This window comes from Lethenteron reissneri, chromosome 2 (assembly GCF_015708825.2).
Source record: "Lethenteron reissneri isolate LAM-NWPU_2019-01 chromosome 2, ASM1570882v1, whole genome shotgun sequence".
Taxonomy (NCBI): Eukaryota; Metazoa; Chordata; class Hyperoartia; order Petromyzontiformes; family Petromyzontidae; genus Lethenteron; species Lethenteron reissneri.
The window spans coordinates 3,230,540-3,247,057 of NC_083780.1; the positions used below are offsets into that span (position 1 = coordinate 3,230,540).

A 16,518-nucleotide genomic window follows, 5' to 3' on the forward strand; every position below is an offset into this window, starting at 1 on the left:
TAACATCTCCTAGCCACCGTGGTGATGATGAGAGAGAGACGCAAACTCCAAATATACAGCAGCAGGCGTCAAGGTCGGGATCGAACTTACGACCTCCCGCATACCCGGCGAGGTAGTTAGCATCCCTAGCCACCGTGGTGCCACGCGATGGCCCTCTTGCGCAGGACGTCACAGGATCTTGAACGTCCACTGTGAGTGAGGTGAGGACTAAGTGTCATTACGATTCAAACACACGACCGCAGTATTAACCAGGGTGGCCGCTGGACTCGAACCATTGACCTCCACAACAAGTGGCCCGACCCAATGTCCCGAACGTTGACGGCTGTGCCACGCTGACGAGTCCTCATGAAGACGAAGGCGCTGTACGCGTGTCTCTCTGCGTCACTGCTGCATGTTCAGCTCCGCCGAGGTGGTGGTTTAGACAAGGTTGAGAGAGCATTGCACCTGCCATGTGATGATGATATTGCAAGCACGCGCGGCAAAACTCGGGAGCGGTTCCAACATGCAGTGTCTCATCATGAAACAGGCTGGCTTGAGCCAATGCTGAACTGCCAGGCGTCTATAGCCGAGGACCGGTTTTGACATTTATTTTCTCATCAGCAGTCCGGCTCAGTTGAACAATTGCTGGTGAACTGTCAGATGCCCATGGTGCCCCCTCTGCGTTCACGAACTTGCTATCCGCGGATCGCATCTGGCACTCGACGCGAATGTGCCGAGAGATAAAAGTGATGGCGATAAAGTGATGAAATTAGCACGGTTAGCTACGTACGGTGCAAACGAAGTTCAACATACATGGCACAAAGCGATGGGATCATTTTCATATGTTTCATAGATTATTAACGTATTCATGTCAGGTCATTCGTTTGGTTATTCGTAGGCCAATGTTATAATCCGTGGAATGTACAAATTGATGAGCATCGTCGGAACGTATATGGGGCCTTTTGATGTGACGTCACATTTCTAAAACACCCCCCCCCTCGTCACACATCGTCACAAATGTCTGACCCCACCCCCCCCCCCGATGACGTCATGTATGGACAGCCCCTATCCCCTCTCGGCGAGTAACGAGGTGGACGCTGTAGAGAGCCAAGGACCGGTTTCATTGAAAATTGACCAGGTGGTGAGTGGCCGGTGTAAAGGTCGCTCGCTCGGCCCGTTACAGAGTAACCCGTCCAGTCACGCGGCGACTCGGTAGGTTTCATCATGGCCGTGGCGGAGACACTGAGAGATGCTGGGTTCATGGTTCAAGGCCTCAGGGGTCTTGGTGTCTGGGTGTGTCTCGGTGAGTTTACAGTGTGTGTGTTGTGTGTGTTACTGGGGAGCGGTGGCGCAGCGGTTAGCACACTGCGTACGCGCCCCGCAAGCCGAGGTTGATTTCCGCTCACGGCCAGTGACGATTCTCTGAACCGGTCCTGGTCCTCGCCTAGGTCGGCTCAGCCTCAAATAGTTGGTGTGGTGTGTGAACATCGCCACTGGGGAGACAAAGGCGACCGGGCGTGTCACCCACCCCCTCGTGTGCCGTTGCTGGCCTTACTAGGTGTTCGCTAACAGCACTTGCCTCAACAGTCTGTTTAGGCTATAGGGGGATCTTTGTCTCTGCATTCATGTAGCCAACGGTGCTAATCGGAGGTACGGGACAACAAACTAACCACAAAAAACAGTTCTAAATAAATTAGTATTCAATTAAATTATTTGAAAGTGCATAGCCCCAGTGGCTTCCTCATATCGGAGGGAAGAACGTTCCAGACGGCCGCAGAAGCGCATCTGAAAGCACCGCGCGATGTGGCGACCACCGCCTTTGTTCAACGGCTGATTTAAAGCATTGCCATCGATGATGATAACGATGAAGATATCCAGTACTACCTTGAAGATAGTCAACAGGACAGTGGCAGCAATGATAATGATCAATCAACTATTGATGATCTTGCTGATGATGATGATAACTATGGCTGCTAATGCTGATGATGATACAGTATTTCTGCTTATTATAACAATGATGCTCCTGCTGATGATGCTGCTGATGCTGCTGCTGCTCATGCTGAGGATGATACTGCTACTACTTCTGCTGATAATGATGCTGCTTCTGATCATGCTGAAGATGATGAAACCATCATGGTGATGATGATAACGATTATGATTTTACTGCTGATCATGCTGAGGAGGATGCTGCTGCTACTGATCATGCTGAGAATGATACTACTTCTGCTGATGACAATGATGCTGCTGATACTGCTGATCATGGTGGGGATGATGATGCTACTTCTGCTGATGATACTGCTGCTTCTGATCGTGCTGAAGGTAATGATACCATGATAGTGGTGGGTGATGATGCTGATCATGCTGAGGATGATGGTGCTACTTCTGCTGATAATGATGATAATGATGATGCTGCTAATGATGATGATGATTGCTAATGTCGATGATGCTGCTGCTGATAATGATGCTGCTAATGTTGATGCTGCTGCTACTTCTGCTGATAATGATGATAATGATGCTGCTGCTAATGATGATGCTGCTGCTAATGATTGATGCTGATACTTCTGCTCATAATGATGATAATGATGCTGCTAATGATGATGATGATGCCAATGTTGATGATGCTGTTACTTCTGCTGATAATGATGATAATGATGCTGCTGCTAATGATGATGATGCTGCTAATGACGATGCTGATACTTCTGCTCATAATGATGATAATGATGCTGCTAATGATGATGATGATGCCAATGTTGATGATGCTGTTACTTCTGCTGATAATGATGATAATGATGCTGCTGCTAATGATGATGATGCTGCTAATGATGATGCTGATACTTCTGCTCATAATGATGATAATGATGCTGCTAATGATGATGATGATGCCAATGTTGATGATGCTGCTACTTCTGCTGATAATGATGCTGCTGCTTAATGTTGATGATGCTGCTACTTTTCCTGATAATGATAATGATGCTGCTAATGTTGAGCTGCTGCTACTTCTGCTGATAATGATGATTGATGCTGCTAATGTGATGCTGATACTCCTGCTGATAATGATGATGATATGTCGCTGCTAACTCACTGGTGCTGCCGCCAGGAGGAGGAGGAGGGGAGGTTTGGTGCTGTCCCCCTTCTCGTCACACTCCGAGCCCTTGAGGCCCAGGCCAAGGCCCAGGACCAGGGCCAAGGACAGGCCCAGGATGAGGGCGGCGCCCAGGACGATAAGCCTCTTCAAGGGCCGGCGGCGTCGCTGCCCGTGGTTGGAGTTTACCATCCATCTCCATCTTTGGGGGTCGTGGCTCTTCCTGGGAAACAGCAGCAGGCAGTAGAAGCAACAGCAGTAGTAGAAGCATCATCAGCAACAGCAGTAGTAGAAGCACCCATCAGCAACAGTTGTAGAAGCATCAGCAACAGCAGTAGAAGCAGCAGCAGTCGAAAGCATCAGCAGCATTGCCATCAGCAAAGTAGTAGAAGCATAATCAGCAACACGAGTCAAAGCATCAGCAGCATCATCAGCATCATCAGCAACGGTAGAAGCAGCGCATCATCAGCAGCAGCAATAGGACGCATGGACTGCATCGAATGAGCCGTACGTCCCGTTGTGTGTAAATTTTCTGGCCTATGGTGATGTTCTGGACACTTTGATTTTCTTCTACAGGGCGTTTCAAACACATGGACCCAATTTCAAAGCAGCATATTTCACGATGGCAACATGTTAGAATTACACGAAAAGTTACAAACGTTTAATGGAGTTATCAAGTTTTAGAAACCACTTTATAAATGCTCTCTGTGCCCTCCCACCCTGCTGTACGGGACAACATCGAGACGATAGTTGAATTCACGTTTTCCTCCGATGTGCGTGATCACCCCGTGCTCTTCCCCTTACATCAACAGCAGCCCGCTTCCTCAAATTGTCGGTACCAACGACGACTGCTCTTTGACATTGGCGGATCAATGCCAAAAATCAACTCACTCACTGAAAAGAAGACAAAGACAAAATTCCCTGTATAGCCTTAACAGACTGTTGGGGCAAGTGCTGTTAGCGAGCACATATTAAAGGCCAGAGCTACTCCCGGCCGCCTTTGTCTCTCCACTGGTGATGTTTACACACCGCACCAGGTACTGTAGTCCATTTGAGGCTGAGTCGGCCTAGGGGATGCCCAGGACCGCTGCGATACACGGAGGGGGTTCCTGGTGCCAAACACCACCACGCCCGGCCGTCTTTGTCTCCCTCAAGCTGATGTTGTTGTAACAACGCGACCAGATTTCTCATTGAAGGCTGAGTCGACCGGATTCTTGGCGCAGCGTGCTAACCACTACACAACCGCTCCCCACTTCATATATAATAAAAACAAAGATCCCGTGTAGCCTGTGAGACTATAGGGGGCAAATGCTGTTAGCGAGCACCTATGCAGGCCGGCACGGCACACGAGGGGGTCGGTGGCCAGCACCACGCCCGGCCGCCTTTGTCTCCCTCGTGCTCCACGGTGCTGAGATGTTGACTACCTCGCCTGGTATACAGGAGGTCGTGGGTTCGATCCCGACCCTGACGCCCGCTGTTTATTTCGGATTTGCGTGTCCCCCCCCCCCCTCTCTCTGTCTCTCTCTCCCCGTGTTCGAGTGGATTTTCTCCGGGTCCCCCGGTTTTACCCTCCACGTTTCGACGCAACATCACGCGTGTATACTCTTCGGCTGCTGTGCATGTCCGCGTGATCAGCCACTTCGGGGAGCTTCTGAAAAAAATGAGCTCTATCGCTCAAGGGGCCTTCTGGTGAGAATAAAGATGAGTTTACATTTACACACCGCGCCGTGGACTCGTTTGAGGCCGAGTCGATCTACGGGAGGACCAGGGCTGGTTCAGAAAATCGCCGTGAGCGGGAATCGAACTCGGGCCACCGGGTTAATACGCACACACAAAGATAGACAAAGACAAAGATTCCCCGTATAGCCTTAACAGACTGTAGGGGCAAGTGCTGTTAGCGAGCACCTATGAAGGCCGAAACGGTACACGAGGGGGTGGGTGGCCAGCACCACGCCCGACCGCCTTTGTCTCCCCAGTGGCGATGTTTACACACCGTACCAGGTACTTATTTAAGGCTGAGTCGACCTAGGGGCGGCCCCGGACCGGTTCAGATAATCCTCACTGGTGTTGGCCGTGAGCGGGAATCGAACCCGGGTCGCCAGGTTCACAGCGCAGCGTGCTAACCGCTACACTACCGCTCCCCATACGCACACACACGTGTGCACATACACCCGAATGAATGATGATGATGATGATGTTCGTGGTGATGTAAATAATGACTGACGATGAAGATGTTGTTTGACGATGGTGATGATTGTGCGTGTCCACCCAATGCCCATCTTCAGAATCCGAAGAACTATCAAGTTACTTTTCACAGATGTCCCATCTTCGTGGTGACGACGATGATGATGATGAAGATGATGAAGATGATAATGATGATGATGAAGATGATAATGATGAAGATGATGAAGATGATGAAGATATGAGTTACCTTGCTCTGCTCTGCAGCTCTCCTCTCCGGGTCTGAGTGAAGACTTCGTGTGGACTTTGGAATCCACCAATCATCCTCCCGGCTCCTGCTGAACCCCCCCCCCCCCCGCTGTCCCTCCACCTCCCCCTCGAGGTCTCACGGCTTTACACCTCCTGGTCCCTCAGCCACTCACACAGAGAGCCACAGACTCGACTCGCACGGAGAGCCACAGACTCACAGAGCCATCGAATCACACAGAGAGCCACAGACTCACACGGAGAGCCACAGACTCAGACAGAGAGCCACAGACTCAGACAGAGAGCCACAGACTCAGACAGAGAGCCACATACTCATTTAGAGAGCCACAGACTCATTTAGAGAGCCACAGACTCACACAGAGACCCACAAACTCGCACAGAGAACCACAGACACTCACAGAGAGCCACATACTCAGACAGAGAGTCATCGACTCACACAGAGAGCCATCGACTCACACAGACTCACACAGAGAGACACAGACTCACACAGAGAGCCACACACTTACAGAGAGACCCATAATACTAACACACTCGCAGAGCCAGAAACTCACAGAGACCCACTCACACATAGATCCAATTAGACCCACACTCACAAAGATACTTAGAATCACAGAGACCCGCAGACTCGCACTGAGACCCACCGACTCACACATAGATACACTCACACCGAGACCCAAACTCACAGATACGTAGAATCACAGATCTACAGACTCGCACAGAGACTAACACAAACACATACTCGCACATAGACTCACACAGAAACTTACACGGAGACTTACACGGAGACCCACAGACTCACACAGAGACTCACACAGAGACCCAGACTCACACAGAGAACCACATACTCGCACAGACTCACGCAGAGACAGACAGACTTACGCAGAGACCCATAGACTCACGCATAAACTCATGCAGAGACCCATAGACTCACACAGAGACCCATAGACTCACACAGAGACTCGCACAGAGACCCATAGAGTCGCGCAGAAGGCTCGCACAGAGACCCATAGACTCGCACGCAGCCAACACAAACTACAAAACAACTCACGGCCAAACACATCCGAATGGAGCAGCAGCCCTCATTGTGCCGTGAACGCGTCCCGGGGCGTCTTGGCGAGGCCGCCCCGGGCTCGAAGAGAAGCTGCCAACAGAGACCCGAGATCGAATCCCGATCACGGCCGCGCCCGACCCAACACCACCAGAGACGAATGCCCTGGAACCGGCCCCCCTGGAACTCGCTCGAGGTCGACTCAGCCTCAAAACGCCTTTTTACCTGGAGCGGTGTCTCTACATCAACACGGGGAAAGGGAGGGGGGAGACAAAGGCGGCCGGGCGTGGTTGCTTGCCCACACACCAACCACCCCACCCCAGCACCCCCCCCCCCATCTCGTGTGACGTTGTCGTCTTTAATATTTAAAAGCGCTGAAACGCCACTCAAGCTGCGCGTGGCTTGACAATGGCGCCCTCTAGTGGCTGCGCCCGCGTGGCGATGGCGTTTTGTTGAGACATTTAAAGACAAGGACCCCCCCCTCCACCCCCCGCCGGGACCGCCTTTGTCTCATCGCCACTTTGTCAGTGGTGATGTTCACACATCGCACCAGGTACTCATCAACGGGGGGGGGGGAGGGGGGGGAGGCCCAGGATCGGTTCAGATAATCGCCGCTGATGTTGACCGCGAGCAGGATTCGAACTCGGGGCGCGGGTAGAGAAGCGCAGCGCTAACCGCTACCCCCCCCCCCCCCATCATCACACACTCATCCACAAAGACAAAGGTCCCCCGTATAGCCTGCACAGACTGTTGGGGCAACTGCTGTTAAGAGAGTAGCGGCACTGTGGCACACTTGGGGGTGGTGGTGTTGCCAGCGCCACGCCCGGCCGCCTTTATCTCCCCACTACTGCTACACACACACACAAATACCTCTCCGTGTCGTCTATGGCGTGCGCGCGTGTAAACAACGCCACCAGGGAGACAAAGGCGGCCGGGAGTGGTGCCGACGCCCCCCTCCCCCCCTCATCGTGTGCCGTGCTGGCCTCCATTAGGTGCTGCTCGCCAGCAGCACTTGACCCGACAGTCTGTCAAGGCTACACGGGTGAACTTTGTGTTTGTGTGTTGGTGCTCGTACCGTTAGCGAGCTCCGATTAATATGGGGCGCCACGGTGGCTAGGAGATGTTAACTACCTCGCCTGGTATACAGGAGGTCGTGGGTTCGACCCCGACCTTGACGCCTGCTGCTGTAGATTTGGAGTTTGTGGTGTCTCTCTCCGCCGTGGTGGATTTTTCTCCGGGTCCTCCGATTTTCCCCCCTTCCACATTTCGAATCGCACTCCGCGCGGTTTCACGGTGTCTGGCTGCTGTGCTATGAATGTCCACACGACGCCGATGATGACGATGATGATGACGAGAAGCCACTCCGTTGAGCTATCACGCGATATCCAGGGTCGCTTCTGAGAACAATGAGCCACATTGCTCAGGTGGGGGCCTTACCTGGATAAAATAAATAACCAAAAAATGTGTCGATATGATAATAGTTTTTTTACCCTTCTATCTGGCAACAAAACTGACACCTTTTTACAAGGAGTCATGTTTGCATAGACCGCAATACCTGCAGTCATAATACAAACAAAAGAACATAACTCTGATAATGTGCACTGTCCTTGAAGTTGATTGGTCCACACCCGAGACAGCTTTCCTGAGAGCCTAGTCTCACATGGGTTGGACCAGATGACGCCAAAAGGCGCACGCGTGCGCCTTTTGGCGTCAACTTCAAGAACAGTGCACATTATCAGAGTTATGTCTTTTGTTTGTATTATGACTGCAGGTATTGCGGTCTATGCAAACATGACTCCTTGTAAAATTGTAAAAAGGTGTCAGTTGTTGCCAAATAGAAGGGTAAAAAAACCAATTATCATATTTTTACTGGCAAATGAGGTTCCCATAGAATGTATCGGTAGTTTTAACATCGCCAGCACCAACGACCGCCCGACCGCCTTTGTCTCCCCAGTCCCGTGTCAATGTAAACGTCGGACACGTGCGTTCTGAATAAATACGTGTCGACTTTTATTTCCGAAACAGTGCGGAGATTTTGGGGAGAGGGGAGGGAGAGGAAGTAATTACATTGGAAGGGTTGCCCAACCGCACACAATCGACAAATTTAGTTGATAGATCAACACCGACGTAAAAATATTCGCGGATATGAGTTCCCTCCCCCCACAGCCCACCCCCACCGCCCCTCACCGCCCCCCCACCGCCGCCGTGACTCCAACCCGCCCGTCGCATTCATATCGATTTGTCTTCCTGCCATTTCGCCGTTTCTGCAGTTCGCTCGACGACTCCACACGGAGGTTCCCTGCCGCGATGGCGTGAACCCACGTGGTCAGTCGTGGCGAGGTCGGCGATGGGAGGGAGCGCGAGGGAGAGCGTGCAAGGTGCGTTAGGCGATGGGACACGCCAGGATCCAGGAAGATTTCACAGCCTTTACAGGTTTCATCGATTCAACAGGTTTACACATTCATTCACGTTTCCCATATTTCACACATTTTTCAGATTTTCCAGGTATCCCAGGCTTCCCATACTTCCCAGGAATTCCATAAATATTCTTCAGGTTTCCCAAGATTTCACCAGATTTCCCAGATTTCCCAGATTTCCAAGATATCAACTACACAGAGACAGTGGGTAATAGAGCTGGGGGAGATAAAAGCATTGCGGGGGTGGTGGTGTGGGTGGGGACACAAGTTGCACACCCATCGCCCCCATCACCCCATCGGCCCGATCACCCTCTCACCATCACCCCATCGGCACCATCGGCCCAATCATCCCCATCACCTTCACCGCGTGCCCACCCACCCCCCTACCCCCCACCCCCGTACCCCCCACCCACTACCACCACCGCCCCCTTTCACCGACACGTGCATCCGAGCGCCGTCATGCCGTCGTACAGCTTGTACGCGATGCTGCCGCCAGGCTCTTGCACGAGGACGCTGACGGCGCCGTAGTGCGAGGGCACGCACGAGGCCTTGCCCGCGCCCAGCCCGGGCCGGGCCTCCTCCACGATGGTGCACACGATGGCGTGGTTGGGCGCGCCCAGGGCGTGCAGGAGGCCGCGCGCACACTCGCCGCGGCAGAAGCCCGCTTCGTAGCGGTGCGGCGCGATGATCCACCGGTCCCAGCCCAGGTCGCCAAAGTTCACCGACAGGTTGTGGAGGCGGCAGCCGTGGCGGTAGGTGGCCGAGTAGCCGCGCGCAGACAGCCACTGCTGCCGCTGCTGCTGCCGCTGCTGCTGCTTTTGGGGTGACGGTGCCAGGGAGGATGAGGAGGACGAGGTGGACGAGGTGGAGGAGGTTTGACGCCCATTTGGGGTCTCGTGCGGATTGACCCCCTTGGGCAGCGAGCGCACCACCCTGCGCCTCGCTCTCGAGCCGTCGGCCCCGGGGGCGCTCCGCGGCGTCCCGGAGGGGCACGGGGCCCACCAGAGGCCCTTGCTGCATGCCCAGGGCCCGCTTCGGTAGCTCGGCTTCAAGGCGGTGGCGGTGTCCGTCACCGTCGCGATCTTCCTCCTCCGCTTCTTCTCCTCGTTAAACATCGACGACTTCAGCTTCTTCTGCTTCTTCCACCACAGGGTGTCAACACTTTGCCCAACCCGGCTCCCCGCGAGACGCCAGGCGGGGGTGGTGGTCGTGGTGGTCGTGGTGGTCCCCTTCCAGGGACCCCGGGATATCCCCGAGGAACCCCGGCGAGGGGAGCTCCAACTCCTCAGACTTTTCCTCTCCTGCCGGAGGCGGCGCCGCTGCCGCCACCCCCAGGAGGTCGTTCGAGTATATGAGGAGAAACGGCGGCACGGGAGCACGACGTGGGACGGGCGCGCAGCTCCAAGCCACGCGGAGCGCCGGCAGCGGGGAGGAGGAGGTGGTGGTGGGAGACGAAGAGCCAGGGTGGTTCAAGAGGCGCGACACGGGCCCCGTGACGTCCACCTCGAACCACTCGCCCAGCGACACCCTCGCGGGAGCCTCCAGCTCGTGGTCTGAGACGAGGTCCCCGTTGGAGAGTGGAGTGGCCTCGGCGTTGAGTTTCGGTGGAACGTCTGGGTTGGAGTCCGGAGTCGGATTTGCGGTGAGGTTCTGTGCAAGATCTGGGTTGGAGTCCAGGTCAGGTTTGGGTTTCGGTTGAGGGTTCCGGCTGGGGTCTGCACTGGGCCTTGGCATCATCTCTCGGTTTGGGTTTAAGTTCGGGTCCAGGCTGGGGTCACCGCCGCTGGCCTCTGGGTCTTCCGCGGGCTTCGCAGCTCCGTGGTCCGCTCCGACGAAATTCCCCGGCAACATCTGAAAGCACGGAAGGGCAAACCGCCAGGGGTGGTCCAAGTGAGGGCCGTCTCGTCAGTGGCCCGGTTTCACCTCCACCAATCACGGCTGGTGAACAGTTACAGATGTTTACACTGGTAGGAACCACCTGGTTACACCAGCCCACAGGGGATTATTGTGTCCGTCCGTCCGTCGTGCATCCAAAAATGGGAGGGGTCGGGCTGGGTGGAGAGGGGCTGGTCACCCCGTGGTGCCCTTATAAAACTCAACGTTTAACCTACTCACGCCGGCTTGTGCCCGCCCTCACAGTCAGGCATATTTGCGGAACACACCACGCCGCCGTTGACCCTGGCCATTGACCGAGCAACCCAACGTTCCTAGCAGCTCCCTCCGCAGGAATGTTTTCGGTAAGGACCCCCCCCCCCCCCCCCCATCTGTCAGATGTGGGTCATAGATGCTGGATGACGATTGGCCCATTCCACTCATGAGGCAGCTCTTCCCTCCCCTGATCCCATCTGCGTCACTGCTGCTGCTGCTCCCTCCCCTGATCCCATCTGCTTCCACCTCTTCGTCCGTGTCTTCTAGCACAGGGTAAAGAAGTTGCTACGGTGGTAACGGTAAAGCGCGATAACGGGGTAACAGAACTGGAGTGTATCCTCAAAGCGCCAATCCTCTCTGTCTGACAGTGTCCAATCACAGAGCAGTGACGTAGGGTAACATGTGGGGGACTTTGTTAGTAACGAGGTAACACGTGGAGTCACGTGGTAACGTGTTCGTAGTGGGGTTAACACGTGGGGTAACACGTGGGGTAACACGTGGTAACGTGTTCGTAGCGGGGTTACACACGCGTGAAGGAAAGCAGACGTAACACGCATGAGGGTTACGTGCTAACATGGGGGTAAAACGCGCATTAGTGGGGGAGGTCACGTGGAAAGGCATGTGGGGGTAGCACGTCTGTTAGTGAGGGAGGTCACGTGGTGAGGCATGTGGGGGTAGCACGTCTGTTAGCGAGGGAGGTCACGTGGTGAGGCATGTGGGGGTAGCACGTCTGTTAGCGAGGGAGGTCACGTGGTGAGGCATGTGGGGGTAGCACGTCTGTTAGTGAGGGAGGTCACGTGGTGAGGCATGTGGGGGTAGCACGTCTGTTAGCGAGGGAGGTCACGTGGTGAGGCATGTGGGGGCAGCACGTCTGTTAGTGGGGGAGGTCACGTGGTGAGGCATGTGGGGGGTAGCACGTCTGTTAGTGGGGGAGGTCACGTGGTGAGGCATGTGGGGGCAGCACGTCTGTTAGTGGGGGAGGTCACGTGGTGAGGCATGTGGGGGCAGCACGTGTGTTAGTGGGGGAGGTCACGTGGCGAGGCATGTGGGGGTAGCACGTGTGTTAGTGGGGGAGGTCACGTGGCGAGGCATGTGTGGGGGTAGCACGTCTGTTAGCGAGGGAGGTCACGTGGTGAGGCATGTGGGGGTAGCACGTCTGTTAGCGAGGGAGGTCACGTGGTGAGGCATGTGGGGGTAGCACGTCTGTTAGTGAGGGAGGTCACGTGGTGAGGCATGTGGGGGTAGCACGTCTGTTAGCGAGGGAGGTCACGTGGTGAGGCATGTGGGGGCAGCACGTCTGTTAGTGGGGGAGGTCACGTGGTGAGGCATGTGGGGGCAGCACGTCTGTTAGTGGGGGAGGTCACGTGGTGAGGCATGTGGGGGCAGCACGTCTGTTAGTGGGGGAGGTCACGTGGTGAGGCATGTGGGGGTAGCACGTCTGTTAGTGGGGGAGGTCACGTGGTGAGGCATGTGGGGGCAGCACGTCTGTTAGTGGGGGAGGTCACGTGGTGAGGCATGTGGGGGCAGCACGTGTGTTAGTGGGGGAGGTCACGTGGCGAGGCATGTGGGGGTAGCACGTGTGTTAGTGGGGGAGGTCACGTGGCGAGGCATGTGGGGGTAGTACGTGTGTTAGTGGGGGAGGTCACGTGGCGAGGCATGTGGGGGTAGCACGTGTGTTAGTGGGGGAGGTCACGTGGCGAGGCATGTGGGGGTAGCACGTCTGTTAGTGGGGGAGGTCACGTGGTGAGGCATGTGGGGGTAGCACGTCTGTTAGTGGGGGAGGTCACGTGGTGAGGCATGTGGGGGTAGCACGTCTGTTAGTGGGGGAGGTCACGTGGTGAGGCATGTGGGGGCAGCACGTCTGTTAGTGGGGGAGGTTACGTGGTGAGGCATGTGGGGGTAGCACGTCTGTTAGTGGGGGAGGTCACGTGGTGAGGCATGTGGGGGTAGCACGTCTGTTAGTGGGGGAGGTCACGTGGTGAGGCATGTGGGGGCAGCACGTCTGTTAGTGGGGGAGGTCACGTGGTGAGGCATGTGGGGGTAGCACGTCTGTTAGTGGGGGAGGTCACGTGGTGAGGCATGTGGGGGTAGCACGTCTGTTAGTGGGGGAGGTCACGTGGTGAGGCATGTGGGGGTAGCACGTCTGTTAGTGGGGGGCGAGTACATGGGGGGGGGGGTAACAAGTCGGGCGGGGGGGGGTAACCGTGTGTTAGTGAGGGGGGGGGCGCAACAAGTGAGGTAACACATGGGGGTTAACACCTGGGGGGGGTAACGCGTGTGGTGGGTGGGGGGGGTGGGGGAGGTGACGTGGTAACGTGGCGGTTACCCGCAGGGAGCACGCGGAGCGGCCGTGGGCGTCCCCAGGGTACACGAGGGCAGCGCGCAGGACCAGCTCCCCACGCGGCACCGCACGCAGGTCAAAGGTCACCACCTCGGCTACGCACCCGGGTCAAAGGGTCAAAGGGTCAACAGGGCATCGGGTCAATAGGGCATCGGGTCAATATGGCAAGGGATCAAGGGGTTGAACTATCGCACAGGGTTGTACAGCGGGGCGGGTGAGTCGTGCGAGGCCGCCTTTGTATCTCGAGTGGCGATGTTGACACATCGCAGAGTACTCATTTGAGGCTGGCTTGACCTAGGGGAGGCCCCAGTCCGGTTCAGATTATTGTTACTGGTGTTGGCCATGAGTCGGAATCGAACTCGGGTCCCTGCGTTCACACCCACCCTCACCCACACACATTCACACCCACCCTCACCCACACACATTCACACCCACCCTCACCCACACACATTCACACCCACCCTCACCCACACACATTCACACCCACCCTCACCCACACACATTCACACCCACCCTCACCCACACACATTCACACCCACCCTCACCCACACACATTCACACCCACCATCACCACACATTCACACCCACCCTCACCACACACATTCACACCCACCATCACCCACACACATTCACACCCACCATCACCCCACACATTCACACCCACCATCACCCACACACATTCACACCCACCATCACCCACACACATTCACACCCACCCTCACCCACACACATTCACACCCACCATCACCCACACACATTCACACCCACACACATTCACACCCACACACACCCACACCCACACCCACTCACACCCACACACATTCACACCCACACACACCCACACACATTCACACCCACACACATTCACACCCACCCTCACCCACACACATTCACCCACACACATTCACACCCACACACACCCACACCCACCCTCACCCACACACATTCACACCCACACACACCCACACACATTCACACCCACACACACACCCACACCCACCCACACACACCCACACCCACCCTCACCCACACACACCCACACCCACCCTCACCCACACACATTCACACCCACACACATTCACACCCACACACACCCACCCTCACCCACACACATTCACACCCCACACACCCCACACCCACCCTCACCCACACACATTCACACCCACACACATTCACACCCACACACACCCACACCCACCCACACACACCCACACCCACACACACATTCACACCCACCCTCACCCACACACACATTCACACCCACCCTCACCCACACACCCACCCACCTCACCTCATTTCTCACCCACCCACCTCCTTCTCACCCACCCACCCACCTCATTTCTCACCCACCCACCCACCTCATTTCTCACCCACCCACCCACCCACCCCATTTCTCACCACCCACCCACCCACCCACCTCATTTCTCACCCACCCACCCACCCACCTCATTTCTCACCCACCCACCCACCCACCTCTTTCTCACCCACCCACCTCATTTCTCACCACCCACCCACCCACCTCATTTCTCACCCACCCACCCACCACCTCATTCTCACCACCCACCCACCCACCTCATTTCTCACCCACCCACCACCCACCTCATTCTCACCCACCCACCCACCCACTCCATTCTACCCACCCACCACCCCCTCATTTCTCACCCACCCACCACCCACCTCATTTCTCACCCACCCACCCACCCACCTCATTTCTCACCCACCCACCCACCCACATCATTTCTCACCCACCACCCACCCACCTCATTTCTCACCACCACCCACCCACCTCATTTCTCACCCACCCACCCAACACCTCATTTCTCACCCACCCACCCACCTCATTTCTCACCCACCCACCTCATTTCTCACCCACCCACCCCATCTCATCATCCACCCACCCACCTCATCTCTCACCCACCCACCCCATTTCTCACCCACCCACCTCATTTCTCACCCACCCACCTCATTTCTCACCCACCTCATCTCTCACCCACCCACCTCATTTCTCACCCACCCACCCTCCTCATCTCTCACCCACCCACCCACCCTCCTCATCTCTCACCCACCCACCCACCTCATCTCTCACCTGTGGCCGCGGGGTCCCCCGGGGCTCGGCCGAGCCGGGCGGGCGGGATGAGTCTCGCGGTGTTGCTGGGGATGGCGCTGGGACCGCCCCGCGGCCTCCCGTCCTCGTCCGCCTCCCGCCGGTACAGCGCGCGCATGTAGCGCACGTGGTGGCGGTGGTGGTGGTTGTTGTTGTTGTGGTGGTGGGAGTCGCCGGGGACTCGCGACCCACGCGTCCCGGTGGAAACTCCACCACCACCAACTCCACCACCACCAACTCCACCACCACCACCAACTCCACCGGCAACGGCGCTGTGGTCCAAAATGTGGCGGAGAAACGGCGGCGGAAATCGGTGGAGAGAGACAAAGGCGGCTGCGGCGGTGGCTGGAACACCCTCAGCTGCTGCAGCTGCTGCTGCTGCTGCTGCCCCCGTTGCGCCGTTCTCTCCACCGGCGGATTTGTGCGGATCGTCGCAGGCGGCGAGACCGAGAAAGCATGCGAGACAGAGGCCGACTGGGAATATCAACAATCCCCGACACATCATCATCACCACCTTCATCTTCGACGAATTCGTTTTCTCCTTCTTCCCGCTGTGCGCTCTCTCGCCTCCTGAACGAGACCCGCCAGGACTGGGTCGGACCCGGGCGTAGCTATTTAAACCTCATCACGTGGATTGCTAATTGGCTTGGGGGGGGGGATGAGGTGGGGGCTGGGGATGAGGTGTGTGGGAGGGGCGACCAGGCGTGGCTAACAGGTATAGGGCGGGTGGGAGGGATGAGGTGGAGGGGGGTGGAGGTGGGGGTGGAGGGGGGGGTGGAGGCGTGGCTAACAGGTATAGGGCGGGGGGGAGGGATGAGGTGGAGGGGGGAGGGTGGAGGCGTGGCTAACAGGTGTAAATCAGTGACCGTCATTGGTGCAGGGGGGGGGGAACTCCCAAAAGGTGTCGTGTGAAGAGCAAACCACTCCCTGTGTATAGCATTGACATGAAAT

The 16,518-nt window shown here is 56.2% G+C and overlaps 1 protein-coding gene across 1 annotated transcript; it reads right to left on the reverse strand.

Annotated features, from left to right (window-relative positions):
- Positions 1-10,129: 10,129 nt before the first annotated feature.
- LOC133341489 (WAS/WASL-interacting protein family member 1-like) lies at positions 10,130-16,258 on the reverse strand. The gene is made up of 3 exons (XM_061550172.1): positions 15,550-16,258; positions 13,449-13,558; positions 10,130-10,825 (listed from the first exon to the last, which is right to left on the reverse strand). Exons 1-3 carry the CDS (start codon positions 16,085-16,087, stop codon positions 10,130-10,132), a joined length of 1,344 nt encoding a protein of 447 aa, XP_061406156.1. The 5' UTR covers positions 16,088-16,258.
- Positions 16,259-16,518: the final 260 nt, after the last annotated feature.